Source organism: Streptopelia decaocto, assembly GCF_964273445.1.
Source record: "Streptopelia decaocto genome assembly, chromosome: 4".
NCBI lineage: Eukaryota > Metazoa > Chordata > Aves > Columbiformes > Columbidae > Streptopelia > Streptopelia decaocto.
In genome coordinates this window covers 11111852-11126264 of record NC_138658.1, presented here as the reverse complement: position 1 = coordinate 11126264, position 14413 = coordinate 11111852, and the positions used below count along the sequence as shown (strand labels likewise).

At 41.2% G+C, this 14413-nt stretch overlaps 1 protein-coding gene across 1 annotated transcript in view; it reads right to left on the bottom strand.

The window, feature by feature from the left end:
- The window catches only part of LOC309439282 (bifunctional heparan sulfate N-deacetylase/N-sulfotransferase 3), a gene marked incomplete at its 5' end in the record, with an annotated part of 64083 nt that extends 62114 nt beyond the window's left edge, over positions 1 to 1969 (bottom strand). The window contains one exon of the mRNA XM_082051658.1: positions 989 to 1969. Within this exon, the coding sequence (XP_081907784.1) occupies positions 989 to 1969 (981 nt within the window). The remainder of the gene's footprint in view (positions 1 to 988) is intronic.
- Positions 1970 to 14413: the final 12444 nt, after the last annotated feature.

Genomic DNA, 14413 nt, shown 5'->3' with positions numbered 1-14413 from the left:
AAAACGAAAGTGAGGTATACAGAAATAACATTAAGGTGTTACTTCTACAGACCCACAGCTACCACCTCACTCGAACAGCACAATAGAGAATAAAAAAGAACCTTCAGGAATGTACAACTTAAAATGGAAATTGTCAAGTTAATTAGCAATAGAACAAGCTTTTAAGACCAATATTAATGCAAACCTTGCTTGTAAACAAGAGCCATAGAACAGAGATAAGAAAGGTAAAATGCTGCAACCCATTCCTGACACCTGGAACCTACTTCAGACAGCTAATAATCCAGGCTGTTCTTCAAAATTTACATTGACATTTACTTTTGCCCACCGCATTTACCTCCTGCTTTTTAAGACCAGCAACAACCACGTTATGTATGGATAGATTTTAGGTTCAGCCTTGAAGTCCTGTGTTGTTTTCAAATGCCACCAAAGTATGTGCCAAGACAGAAGGGATTATTGGACTAGAGACTAAACACTCTGCAATTATTTTGAGTGGGCTGTGGTGTGTATGAAAATACTATCACTCTTACCTCCTTTTCTTTCCCAGTTACTTAGCAACTAGTTGTCTAATTTCCTTTTGGATTACTATTTTCCAAATGTAGCAAGGAGAATGTAATTCATGGATGCCCACCAACCCGTTTATGGAACTAAGTTCAACTGTGAATTGTGTGTCACGTAAGAGAAAACAAGTGACAGTAACCAGTGAGTTGTCTTATCTTACATTCTTCTCTAGTACAGGTAAAAGCCACGCTGCAGGGATTCTCCTCCAGCCCGGGGGTGGAAGGAACCACTACATCTGGAATCAGTGACTGCTCAAAGATAGACTGGCTTCTTTCTCAGGGTCCAAACAGTTTGGGTTGCCACTTACTGATCTGCATCCTCCATGAGTTCCAATTTTTAATAACCATTCACATTAAAAATAATAAAAAAAAACCCACAAACAAACCTGGTCCTTTGCTGTAACGACCATTAGTTTGTGCACATACTTTACCTGTACATCGTTGGTGTTCATTCTTGTTCCCTCCTTCCCAACGAAGATGTCATCTATGTCAACCAGAATGTACCTATCCAAGGACAGTCTGAGCTTCTTTCCAGACAGGAAAGAGATGGCATCTATGAAAATCAGTTTGTGCAGCCAAAAATTCAAGTTATTGCCGAAGAGGACTCGTTGAATCCCATCATGGAGCCCCAGGTCATGAATTACTGTGGCATGGAGAGCACTTTTAGCAGCAGGTGGTGAAAGGTTTTCTGGTGTCTTTACTTTTGCAAATATCACTGGTTGATAAGCTGTATGATTAATCTGGAAGACTGCCCAGTCATTTCCAAGCAAGGGACCTTTCTCAAGCTTAGAAGATTTAGTCACATGGAGCAGTGGGGAATGAGGGTTAATGCAACAGTCCTTAATACCCAGATTGCTGTGGACATGGAAAGGAAAGCCCTTCAACTGAAAGCTCTGTAAGCTGTTCTCATTGCCTTTGTGAAATCCAATAATGCCTACACCATATTCTATACAGTACTTATCTAGAAGGCCTCTGTTCCAAGAGTCCATGTTCACATACTTTACAATATTTTCATACACTATGAGAGCATATTTGCCTTTATTTTTGTCTATAAGCACTGGGAGGTCGCCTTTCCCAGGCGCAATTTCAATGTGAAACTGAAATCTGCTGGATTCTAAAATGGTTATTATATCTTGGCCTAATGTTGAGTACTGACTTTCCACAAACACCAGCACTACAAGATCTGTCCTCAGGGGATCAATGGGCTTCATGGTCTTCATCTCCATCAGCTTGTATGGCAACAGTTGAAGATCACCACATTCCGCTTCTGAAGAGATTTCAGAAAGTTCATTTTCCTGTTTGTAGCCATTATACAAGTAGTACGCAGAAATAACTATGCTCACCATACAAAAAGTGGCCAGCAAAATAACTGTTCTTTGAAAATGTCTGTGAAGTTTCATGATAAAACTCATGTTGTTTACTTGCCTTAGATTGTTCTCAACAGACACAAACACAGACTCTCAACAACTTGTTCCAGTCCTCTGAAAGATTTATGTCACCATTGCAGCACAAACATCTATCTTCCACAAAGCTTTACAGAAGGGTTAATCTAGAAGAAAAGAAAATCAGAGATTTAATTGAAGCATCACAACTGTGAAGTATCATCACACTTAAACTAATAGCAAGCAAAGAAATCTCTGCCAGACAGAGGTTTGGAAACAAACAGTTCAAAACTTTGATAGTTCCTTTTTGAACTTCTGCATTAGCAGCATGATTTGTTCCTACTCTCCTTTATTCTTCATGATTTTATAAAACACACAGCTGTCCCTCTGCATTTCATAACAGCACAATGCTAAAACTTCCCTGAAGCTCAATACATTTGCACAAGCTCAGAAGATGCTGTTGGAAGAATCTCTACTTTGATTGTAACAGAAACCAAATCTAAGGTTTCAAGAGCTAGAAGCCTGAGGGATGAAGGCTCACAGGGTTTGCTTAGCTGGCCCTCCCACAAATTCCACTAGTTGACATGTGCATTTGAACGTCTCTAACCCTCACGGGCTTCTTACTCCAGAGGATCCAGTAAAAGTGGGTACACATAGGAGGCACAGAAGCAAAGAACTTACTGCTTTTCTCATATTTTTTTTTTACCCAAAGATAAAAGAATTCCAAATACACTGTTGCTGACAACCTAAACACAGAAGAAGTTTCATGACATTCCTCCTTTCACTGCCAAGCAGCTGGGGGGGACACTAGTCTACATGATTAAATGCATTCTGTCTTAAAATCATTTTGGAAGAACAGAAAAAGTCCGTAACACAACTTGCACATTTAACTGTGTTGTACACATACATACTGGTATGCTCTGTAACAAAAAAAGACACATACACTTTTCCTTGCAACACTGGAAGCAAATATATAGCATTTTACTGGACCATGTACTGTTTTGCAAATCGTTGGAAACATTTTGTACTTCTTTTTATTAAAAAAAAATAAAATAATTCAGCTCTTAAATTTGAGAAAAGAGAGTAATAAATCAAAAGCTAACATAAGAGGCAGATCACCTGAGGATATACTTATGTTTTAACTCATACATAAGGAAAGCAGTCGTTTTTCAAGCTAACAGTACGATTACTGTCAGAAGTTTCTAGTAAAACAACTGAATGACAGGACAAGCATAAAATAATTGTTTTAAGTTATAAAGGAAGGTTAACAGCAGATTTTTAGAAGTACTATGGGTATTAAGATCTAGAACATGCTGTTGTAACTCCACAGTGTAGTACAAATCTATTCCATTTGTAAATGGGACCGAGATAAGCTATGTGTGTAACACTAACACGGTCATTTCCTGACTAAGTGCTTAATCCTTCCATGCTCAGCTTCTAAAAAAAATAAAGTAGGGATTAAAAAGTGAATCCAAGGAGCTTCAGAAGTAGAACCAATAGTAAATACAAACTTTTCTGTACAGAATGACAGAGACAATTGAATTTTCTTGAGAGATCATGATAACAAATTATATCTACTCAAGTTCTAGCCCATGTTTTGTACTTTATAAGGTTTACTGTTTTTTGTTAGAAATTTTTATTCCTAGAATGGCTGAATTGAGGAGCAGATGATAATAGAAGAAATACAGTAGGCTTCTGATCCAAAATAAACTGAAGTACATAGAAGATTAGTTACATATTAATTAGGGGAGGCGGGGGGAGAGAAGTTATAAAAATAAATAACAAGAAACAAAACCAAACAACATGTAATGTGCTTGGGCCACTTAACCACTTGACAAGAGCTCCTTATCCTACATTGTAAGGAAGATGGGCTTCCAATCCAGGTTTTCAAACAAGTGAAAAAATATGATGTACTTATGTAACTTCCATGACTTTCAATTAAATCCCAGAGACTAATACTCCCAATACCAGGTGCATGATAAGCACAAAGTAAAAATAAATTAGTGGAAAAATGAGATAAGAATAAAGAGATAAACTACATGGCATCCCATTTAACAAAACAGCAAAATTAAGAACCAAGGGCAAGTGTACATAAGCGGCCTAATTTGTAATTAAGATTCCCTTTAAAGCCACACCTCACCAGACAAGCCCGATTTCTGGATATATTCTACTCTCTTCATCTTCTACTCAAATATTAACCCTTTCTGTTCTGGGTGGACTTACATCCAGCCTTGAACCTTATCTGCAGCTGCACAAAGTCTTGTACATAACTTTTAGACAGGAGACTTGCCTTTCGCTCAAGTATATAGGTTCATTGACCAATGTTAGACTGATTATGTCATTTTTATAACGTATGTTATATTATATGTTATTTTTATAACACAATCCCAGTTTCTGTGTTTCTAGAGGCACGTATCTGAAAAGGTGAAGAACAGAGACCAAACAACGTGATGGTACCTTCAGAAGAACTCAAAGAATGTTCTTAAGTACTGAGATGACCAACCCTTATCACACTATCTTCAAGAATATCAGTTTAGATAGCAGAAAATAGATATGTAATATTGTAAGAAGTCAGGTGACAAAGAAGGAGCTACACCTTGAATGAGTAAAACCAGATTTAAGAGAGATGTTCCCAGACAGATGATTTTTCATTATGCACACAAAGGATTCTCTTCAATTTGCATCTCCAGTTCAGCTACCTGAATGCCAAGAAACTAATCATTTCAGTGGCTAAAATTAATATTTATTGCATTCTGTAGAAAAGCTATACATATGCCTGCTTATCTTCAATAACCACATATCTGGTTACTTAACTTCACATAGAGCTCTGGCCTGGTTTATGCATTAAAAGAAGCGAGCTTACAAAGCAGAACTGACAAAAGTACCGTCAATCATTTATTTGAGTGACACAGAGTCAAGCACCATACAACCAACGGCACAATGCCTGTCTACTTCTTTTAGCCCTAAGCTCCTATAATACAGCCCTAAAATACCCCTATTCTTATGACAGAAACCACCCACGTCCTATTGAGAGGATGTTCTCGCCAGTACAATTTAGAAGTTTCTTTCTTTACCAGCCCATACATCTGACCAGACAGGCACCTGAACTGGGTAACCCTGCCTGCAGCAGGAAAAAACTACAGTGACCTAAGCTCATGGAAAGAAAGGGCCGATTAGACAGAGTTGTTTGAATGAGACATCACAGACAGGCTGCAACTTAAGGGCTATTAAGGTAAGCAGCAGGAGCACCTGAAATATTTGCAGCAAGGGCACAGTTCATAATGCCATTCCACAGAGCAGAAAATCTGGAGCTGGCCCAGAAACCAGTATTTTCTCCAAGAAAACCCCTGTCGTTTTATCTTTAGCTTCTTATTGTCGGTAACTCCTTGGGCTGTACGGTGCAGCTGTAAGGAGAAATGGATGGAAACGCCAAAACAGGTCCAAGGTTTGACTCTGAGGAACGAGGAATTCTCTGAGATCCAGGAGGACTTGGCCAGACTTGGCATCCTCACCACTGAAAACAGAAAGGAAGCGGAATGGAACGGGACAAGGCGCAAGTTTCGCATGCACGTTCTCTTGAATCAGCTCGATGCTTATGTAATTTTTGCCTATTTAAGGTCTGTTTTGCATGGCAAGAGTTCAAAAGAACACAGAAAGAAGAAAAAAAAAAAAAACACAAAGAGAGCATGCATTTAATAATATCAAAACAGTTTCAAAAGCTTTGACAAGGTACAGTTGTTTTCCTAGGGGAATCGCAGCATTTTACTCTGGGCAATAGTACTTGCTAAGTATTGTACTGATATCTTACAGTACCATATTAAAATAACTCATCATGCACCAAACTTGACAGCGGTACAGAGATCTTTGGGGTGCATCACCCACAACACACTGTAGGATCTGTCAAAACCACTACTGAGAACTTTGTCTCGACCTTATACATGGCTTCAGTGAAAATGGTCCTTGACTGCTATCACTTCCAATAGTAAAACCAAAGGGTGTAATTCAGAACTTATCAACACTGGGTAAGCCTTTAGAAGCAGCATTGCAGAACAGGACAATGCTTATGGAATTTTACTTTCACGACAAAAGAATACAGTATTTTACAAAAGAACAAAGACGTCACGGTAGCTTGAACTACAATTAAAAAAAAAAAAAAATCAAAGTAGAAGAAAAAGCCTTACAGGAAAAAAAAAATAAAATCAAAGAGTCTAAAACTCTCTTCACAAGAGTTCAAGCTTGTCAGCGTTGTTTCAGTGAAAAAAAAAACACAACTTGAAAAAGACTGTAGATAACATAAGCTCATTATTAGCTCATTGATTTCAATGGAGTATGTTGAGTTCAATGAAAGGAGGATATGATCCCACCTGTACCTCGGAGCACTTGAAAATGGGTGTCAGACTTTATACGAATCCCATGTTCCACAAAGATGACACTGAAATAAATTTTACCTATAAAATAACTTGTACAGAATTTTTCTAGGTCTGAAGCAATAAAAGCTGCATCATTGTTATTTATTTAGAACCTTCCTATTTTAGAAGAATCTGCATTTCATGTCTTACAGAATTCAACATTTTCATACCACCATCTGAAAATTCAGGCCAGTACCTTTTAGCTGTGTTGTTCCAAGCATATGGTAACAAAATGTCTTCTTAATATGAAAATCAGTAATAAAAAAATTCTTTGACCATCTTTGAATATTTAGAATTTTGTTTTAACTTATGGATTCATTATGCAGGAGAAGACCTTGCTAAGAGAAATCTGAGTTATGGAAATAAGTTTTACATTTTATTCTGAATAAAACAAGGCTCATCTACTGTAGAAAGTGATTTCTGCAGCGCAGGACTAGTTCTCATTAAAACCTTGAGTGTACAGGAAACAAATATCTTATTAATTGGAAGGTTAACAATTCTAAGCAGCACTGCTGGGCACTCATAGTTACAGGTACTTTCAGACAGATGGAGTGAAACATGCATTAGAATAGAGACTGTTTGGTTATGTGTTGTGAGGTTTTTTTTTGGTGTCTGGTTTGTGGCTTTATTATTATTATTATTTTAATTCAAATACCACCATGAACTCACAAAAGCTGAACTGCACCAAAAGACGTCTGCTGAGTTCCTACCATTTGCACCTTTCTTTAGTTTATTGTTTCATTAATAAGCATAAATGACCAAATTCTTGGCTTCTATAAATCATTTCAGCACAATAACCCAAATAGAAAAACTTAAATTAAACAACACTGGCTGGGGCCTTAGCCTGTTAATAAGATGCAGCGAGTGAAAATAAAGAACATGAAATTGTAGGTCTTGATTTTTTTATTTTCTGGCAGCAAAATGTACATGATAAATATCAAATCAGCTGTCCCAGAAGTCTTTGCAGTCAGCCTGGAACCCAGTTCCTGGGCTCAGAATGTGTTCTGCTGCTGACAATCTCTGCTCTGTGAGTGTCATGGCAACTCTGCAAACATTGTGCCCTCCTTGGTATATTGTTGCACTTAGCTCTTCATAGTGCGCAAAGCCCTTCCATGGGCTTGATGTGACTGGCTTCTCCATAAAGCCGAAACATGCTATTTTCTCGACTCAGTAGATGAAAAGAAACGTGGTTCTGACCATTCCATTTCATAACTGGAATTCATATATTCTAGAACTAAAAAAAAAAAAGCCCCAAATTATACCCATTCCAGATTCACGTCTTTGTGTTGTAATGAATAGATTCTCAAATAGGATACCAAGTACCCACATAAAGATACATAAAGCCACATAGAATTTAAAAAAAAAAACTATTAAAATTGTATCACAAATAACAAACTCAAAAATACAAGAAACATATTTCTTGACCTCAGTTATGTTAAAAACTATCAAAATTAAAACAACAGGCTGAGCTAAAATATACACAAACAAATGAGAAATTGCTCTCAAATCACATTTTTCAAATCCTAATTAAAAAATAAAAAGGTTTATTTTTATCTCAGACCTGTGCAAGGGCAACTTTTTACTTTGACTCTTGATTAGGAACAATAAAGGTGTGTCATATACAAACACTTCTAAAAAATCATTAAAGGGTTACACAAATCCTTTTTATCAACAACTGTCAAAAAGAGCAAGTTCTGGATTGATCATTCACTGGTATTTTCCAGCCATGTTACATTTGTCTGGCTACATATACCTGGACATATTTTAAAATCTCTTTTTCCTCTTCAAATAAACCCCATCATCCTGTTCTTTACCAAACTGGCTGTCACCACAGCAATAGCAATAGAGCCCTGTTATGTTAAATGAAGAATGGGCTTTCAATTAAGAATAAACCAGATGTATAGTTCAGCATGTTAATATGCATATTTAAATATACACTGATTAGAGTGTAATTTAATCACTTTGATTATAAAAGTCTGCTTTGGCCAGCCACAATGAAATGTGACCTTAAAGGAATTATTCTGAAGTTATTAGTGTTACTTAAATGGAAATCTTCAGATATATGAATGATGTGGTAGGAAGCAGCATAGTGCATCTGAGAACAATCAAACCTAGAATGGGTTGTAGTGCTCAGATATTCAAATCAACTATGAAGATATGGAACTAGTCTCCAAATACCAAGTAGCCCTACTTACATTATTCTGCTGACTGAAGTATTCAAGCAGTGATAACTCAGACAAGTAAATCCAGCCTGAGAATGAGATCTTACAACTGCATATTAAGAAAACATTTTCAACTTGAAAAGATGGTGATATGAGACACGAACTGTCAAGGGAAATCAATGAGACCCTTCAATATCACATAACAAACCCTGTACTGTGTGAATACTGAAGAGCTTACGTTCTCTTACATATCTCTAAAAAAAGAGAAACGGCTTAGGAAGAACAAAAATTCTGGTAGATAAATATGCTTTTTCAAGTCCTTGGGGCAAGCAGTTTTCAGTTTCTATTGTACCTATGTTAACCTCAGCTCCATACTGTACTGCTTCATGCATTACTAGAGAACCTTATAGGATAAGAATTCATGCATCAGAATTTGTCATTAAAAGATATTTATAAAAACGAAATATATTGTATTTTAAAATACTTCAAAATAAGGCTTGGAAGAATTTAATCAGGTGCGGAAGTTGGATTTGGTCTTCAAATTACTGCTTTACCTTCATATAACACTTTCTGTGAAAAAAATCTTAAAACACATTACATCTCATACAATTTTTCTGAGACAAATCCTATTTTCTGCACTTGCAGAAACTTCACCATCTAAAGACTAGATGATTTGCCCAAGGTTTCTAAGATAAACGTATGACACATTCTCTTGCCCATGCTCATATCATTACTTCCCTCTCTCTTTTCTTCCACAGCTGCCAACCATGAGCCAGGTGTAAAGGGTTAATAAGGCAGAGTTCATCACCATTCGTTCTGAGAGAAACAAGTAGTGATGCTGACGGTGAGAGAAACCCCTTTTTTTTCCACTTTCCATTTTATTAAAAAGAGAAAAAAAAAAAACCCACCACACTAAAATCTAAAGCAGTTATCTAACACATCAAGTAGTAAATCAAATAGTAGGAAAGTTTTCTGCCATTTCCCAAAGATTGCATGTGACAGTTGAAATGAGCAGTAACACACACCAATTTCTACATGGGATTTTGGGAATCCAAATAGCTGTGAACACCTGAAGTTATTAATAATTACTGCACTATGATGACTAATTTCGCTCCCCAATTCAGCAACCAACCAATGTCTGCAAACGCTAGAGGGCAACAGTGTCGCACAGAACAAGTCAGGGAGACGAGGAAAACGGGGGAAAAAAAAAGAAAACCAACCATCTGAAGGGCTGATGTGGGTACCACACCAGGCGGGCAGATGCTAAGTGTGCTAATAAAGAAAAGAAACAAAACAAAACCCAAAGAAACGCTACAAAACAAACCCGAAAACACCCCTCGGCGCGGCGGGACCCACCCGTGTGCTAAGGACCGGTGCCCCGGCAGCGCTGCCGCCACCCGCACAGGCACCGGGCGCCCACCCCGTCCGGCCGCGCTCCCGGGCAGGGCCGGCCCGGCGGTGTCCGCGGGAGGCGCAGGAGCCTCCGGAGCGGCTGGGGCACCGCCGTGCCGGCCGCACACAACTTTGAGGGGAGCGGGGACACCCGGGTGGAAGGTGGAGGCAAGGGCGCACCGCCCGCGGAGTTGGGAGACTTCGCCCCGCCGGGAGCACCGCGCGGAGCAGCCGCCCGCCCCGACCGTTACCTCCAGGCGCGCTCCGCCGACATGCCGCCGCCCCGGGGCCCGCCTGAGGGCGAGCGCCCGCCGCAGCTCCTGCTCTCGTCCGCCGGCGGCGGGCGCAGGGAGCTGTGAAGGATCCTCCGGAGAGACGCGGCTGCACCCAGCGGGCGTGGAGAGCGCGGCGCGGCACCGCCCCAGCCGCGGCCCGCCCGGCCGCCCGCGGGGAGGTGCGGCAGGGCTGCCCGCCCGGGGGTGCGAGCGCCGCTCGCCTCGCCCTCCCGGAGGAGGGGCACCGCGCCGCCGCTCCCGCGCTCACCGGCGAGGGGCGGGCGGGGGCTCCGCCGCGCCGCCTCCCCGCCATTGACCGGCAGCGGCGCTACCGCTCGCTGGTCGCCGCCGCCTTCTCCTTCTCGAGAGGCTCAGCTGAGCCGGGCCGGGCTGAGCCCTCGGGCGCGGGAAGCCGAAGCTTTCTCCTGGCTCCCGCTACCCGCAGGAACGCGGCAACTCCTTCACGGGGACGCAGGGCCGGGGCTCCTGCCCAAAGCAACTCCCTGCGACCTCCAGCAAATCGCAAACTCCCTCTATTGTTTTGGTTTGTTTTGTTTTTCTTCTCCATCCCATAGGCATAACTCACCACTGACTATAAAGAATACAGAAAAGTACAACCCAAAACCCGGTGTATGTCCTATGAGTACCTCACCGCTCACCTATCCGTGCTGCAGAAAAGTGGCTTGAGATTCTGGAAACATACCTTTGGGTACAACACAAATCCCTTAAATCCCCTTCCCCCCCCCTTTTTTATTTCTTTTTTTATTTTTTCTTTTCTTCTTTTGTAACTATTGTTAAAGTGTACCTTTGGCGAGTACTTCACTTGCATTCTCTAGCGCTCAGATTGTAAATTTAGCAAGCCTCTTCCACAGCGGGACTAAGGGGAAGTTTAACTCAAATCCTCTTGTGAAACCCATCACTGTTCATGCAGGTTTAGGATATGACTGATTTCTGCATCCTATCAAGCGTAGCACACAATGGTGGAAATTCCATAAGGTCAATTATATTTTCTCAAGACAATTTGGGGTTAAAATCTTGAAAGAATGCCGAGTAATGTGTTTGCAGCCTCGCTGCTTTTCTTTATTGGATTTTCTAACCCCATCTGTATTTTTCACTGATACTCTGCATGCTTCACTCTGGAGATGCAGCTATTCCATTACTGCAGGTTAGGAAGTTACGATTCTCTGCCTGAACTGCTTTAGCTGACTTCTAGCCTTCACAAATGGGAAATAAAATTAATAAATTTTACAAGTGCCCTCTTGATCTAACTAATTTGCCTCACAATTGCACAGTGATTGCTGGCTCACCTAATGGCTGATAATTCAATACACCAGATTAACTCCATCACTGGCATTTATCTGTCCAAACCTTTCCTTCTATGACTCACTGAAGACAGAAACTTAAAGGAAAAATGCCAAAGTCATCTGAATGTTCCTTTTCCAAACATCAGCAGAATTTATAGCTCTTGATTCAGGAATGTTGTGATTTACTGCTTTCTCCCTTTTATTCCTATAATGTGGTCTGAAGGAACACCCCAAATTTTAATATCTTCCAAACTTTTGAAGTTGCCCAAGCCAGGGTTTCAATTAAAATTTCCATTATAGTGAAAACACATTGTGGGGGGTGAGGGGGGAAGGAGATGATCTAATCCTTTATTGTTCTTGCTTTAAAAAGCAGTGCAAGGTCCCAGGCCCCGTGAGCTGGACTTCCAGTAGGACAGAGGACTTGCTGACACAGGGGCTTACTCTGCATGAGGTTGGAATAGAAAGTCCATCTGAAACCCTGTTGCTTTCGCAATATTCTACACAAAGGGATTTTCTCCCATATTAAGCTTCTTGACCATGTGGACATGCTGATGTGGTCTTATTATGTGGGCTCATTATGAAAGATTTTTCCTACAGTGTGCTAAGAGGTATGGGGTGGCAGCCAGCCAAAAGTGACTGAAACTCCTGACTATGAGTTCCAACTCACAAATATGCATGTTTTCCTCCTACAATTCTTTCTGAGTAGCTAGGACTGTTTTTAAGTTATCACTGGCCAACACGGACAGAAGAGTGTTACATGCGGCTTGTCCTCATAAGCATTTGGATGCTCACAGAGATGTGCTAAACACCTCACAGCTGAGGGCTTCAGCACTGTAAATCAGCAGCTGTAGCACTGAGCAGTTTTGGCAAGAATATTAACAGCTCTGATCTTTCTTCGTTCTAGTTTTCATTTTTTTGCTCTTGAGGTGTCATTGCAGCTTGAACTGGGCATGACGTCTTAGCCACTCTTTCAGCAATACATCTTTAAGGCATTGCTGAGAACGTTTCTGGCCAAAAATTCTGCCTGGCCCCCAGTACTTCACAAAACAAGCTGTAGCAATGGGGCATTGCGTTATCACAGAGTACTAACACAAGTGGTAAAATTGTGGCTGTTTACAACATCTGAAGTCACACCTAATGTATACCACCCCAGAGCTGAGTAGGTAAATGAGTAGTTAATCCAGACAAGAAGTTAAGTATGGAGTAAACTGGTGTGCTACTGAGCAGAGGCACATTCAGACAACTTCTAGTCTGTACTGTGAACTAAGGCAACATTTATGCTGCTGTTGTTGCTGTGCAAGGCAGGGTCTGAACCCTATTTCCAAGACGTATGTACTGACTAGTGTCCATACATTCAGCAAAGAATAGACACTGAATCAAACCGTCCTATGTCCTACGCCTGGGAGTGTCTGCCAAGGAAACTACTCGACTCCTCTCAGAGTATTGCACCAAACCAACTATATTCCAGGTGCAGGATTCAAGACAGTAGGATGTAAGATCAACAGAACAGATCACAGAATGGCTGTGGTTTGAAGGTACCTCTGTGGGTCATCTGGTCCAACACCCCTTGCTCAAGCAGGGTCACCACAGCAGGTTGCTCAGGACCAGACCACATGCAGGTGGCTTTTGAAAATCTCCAAGGAGGGACACTCCATGACCTCTCTGGGCAACCTCTACCAGTGCTCAGTCATCCTCACAGTGAAAAGGTATTTCCTGATGTTGAGAGGGAACCTCCTGTGTTTCAGTTTGTACCTGTTGTCTCTGGTCATGGCACTGGGCACCCCTGAAAAGGCTCCATTCCATCTGTACCCTCCCTGCTGGTAATTGTACACATTGCCTGAGCCTTCTCTTCCCTAGGCTGAACAGCCCCAGCACTCTCAGCCTTTCCTCATACAAGAGATGCTTCGGTTCCTTACTTGTCTTAGTGGCCCTTCACTGGACTCTTTCCCCATAGATCCATCTCTCCCTTGTACTGGGGAGCCCAGAACTGGACCCAGTACTCCAGGTGTGGCCTCATCCGTGCAGAACAGAGGGGAAGGATCAACTCTCTCGACCTGCTGGCAACACTCCTACTGCAGCCCAGGAAGCTGTTAGCCCTCCCTGCAAGGGCACATTGCTGACTTGTGCTCAACTGGATGTCTGTCCATTGGGACATCCAGGTACTTTTCTGTAAAGCTGCTTTCCAGACAGGTGTTCCCCAGCAGGTACTGATGCCCGGGGCTGTTCCTCCCCAGGTGCAGGACTTTGCACTTGCCCTTGTTGAACTGCATGAGGTTCCTACTGACCCACTTCTCCAACCTGTTGAGGTCCCTCTACAGACATACCACATGCGTTCAAACTTGAAACCCCTGATTTCCCATTAACAGATGCCTTCAGTGTATATGGACACAGGTGACTTCAGTGTGAATTATCCAAATTCAGGGAAAAAGAAAATGCTCTGTACACACAAGCCTTTAGTCTCCTATTGAAACATGCTACTCAGGCATTGAAATGCCATTCAGTATCTGGCCTTAAATCCTTACTTTGGATATCTGTCCCATTTCTGATAAATTGGTTATTTTCAAGCTAATTACTTTGAAAATTATACCTTAATGAATTCCAATCTATATAAATTACATTGAGTTCTGACAGCACTGCTGACTACTTATGCCCTTATACCTAAGCATAGGTCGGTGTGCATACTTACACATAAGTTAGTAATTCCTGTTATGCTTTCTCTTGGAATATTGCAGTGAAAAAGGATGAAAAAAATGTATTTAATAACTTCCAGCAACAGTTCCATCTCAGTTCAGCTCGACTTTTTAGTCATCTCCTACCCAGAGCATGTTTAAACATTTGCAGCAAAGACAGGCTTAAAAAAGAGGTAACCTACCTTCCCTGGTGACAGCCTCAGCTTTTTGCCTTTCATACTGCTGGCCTCTACACATGAATG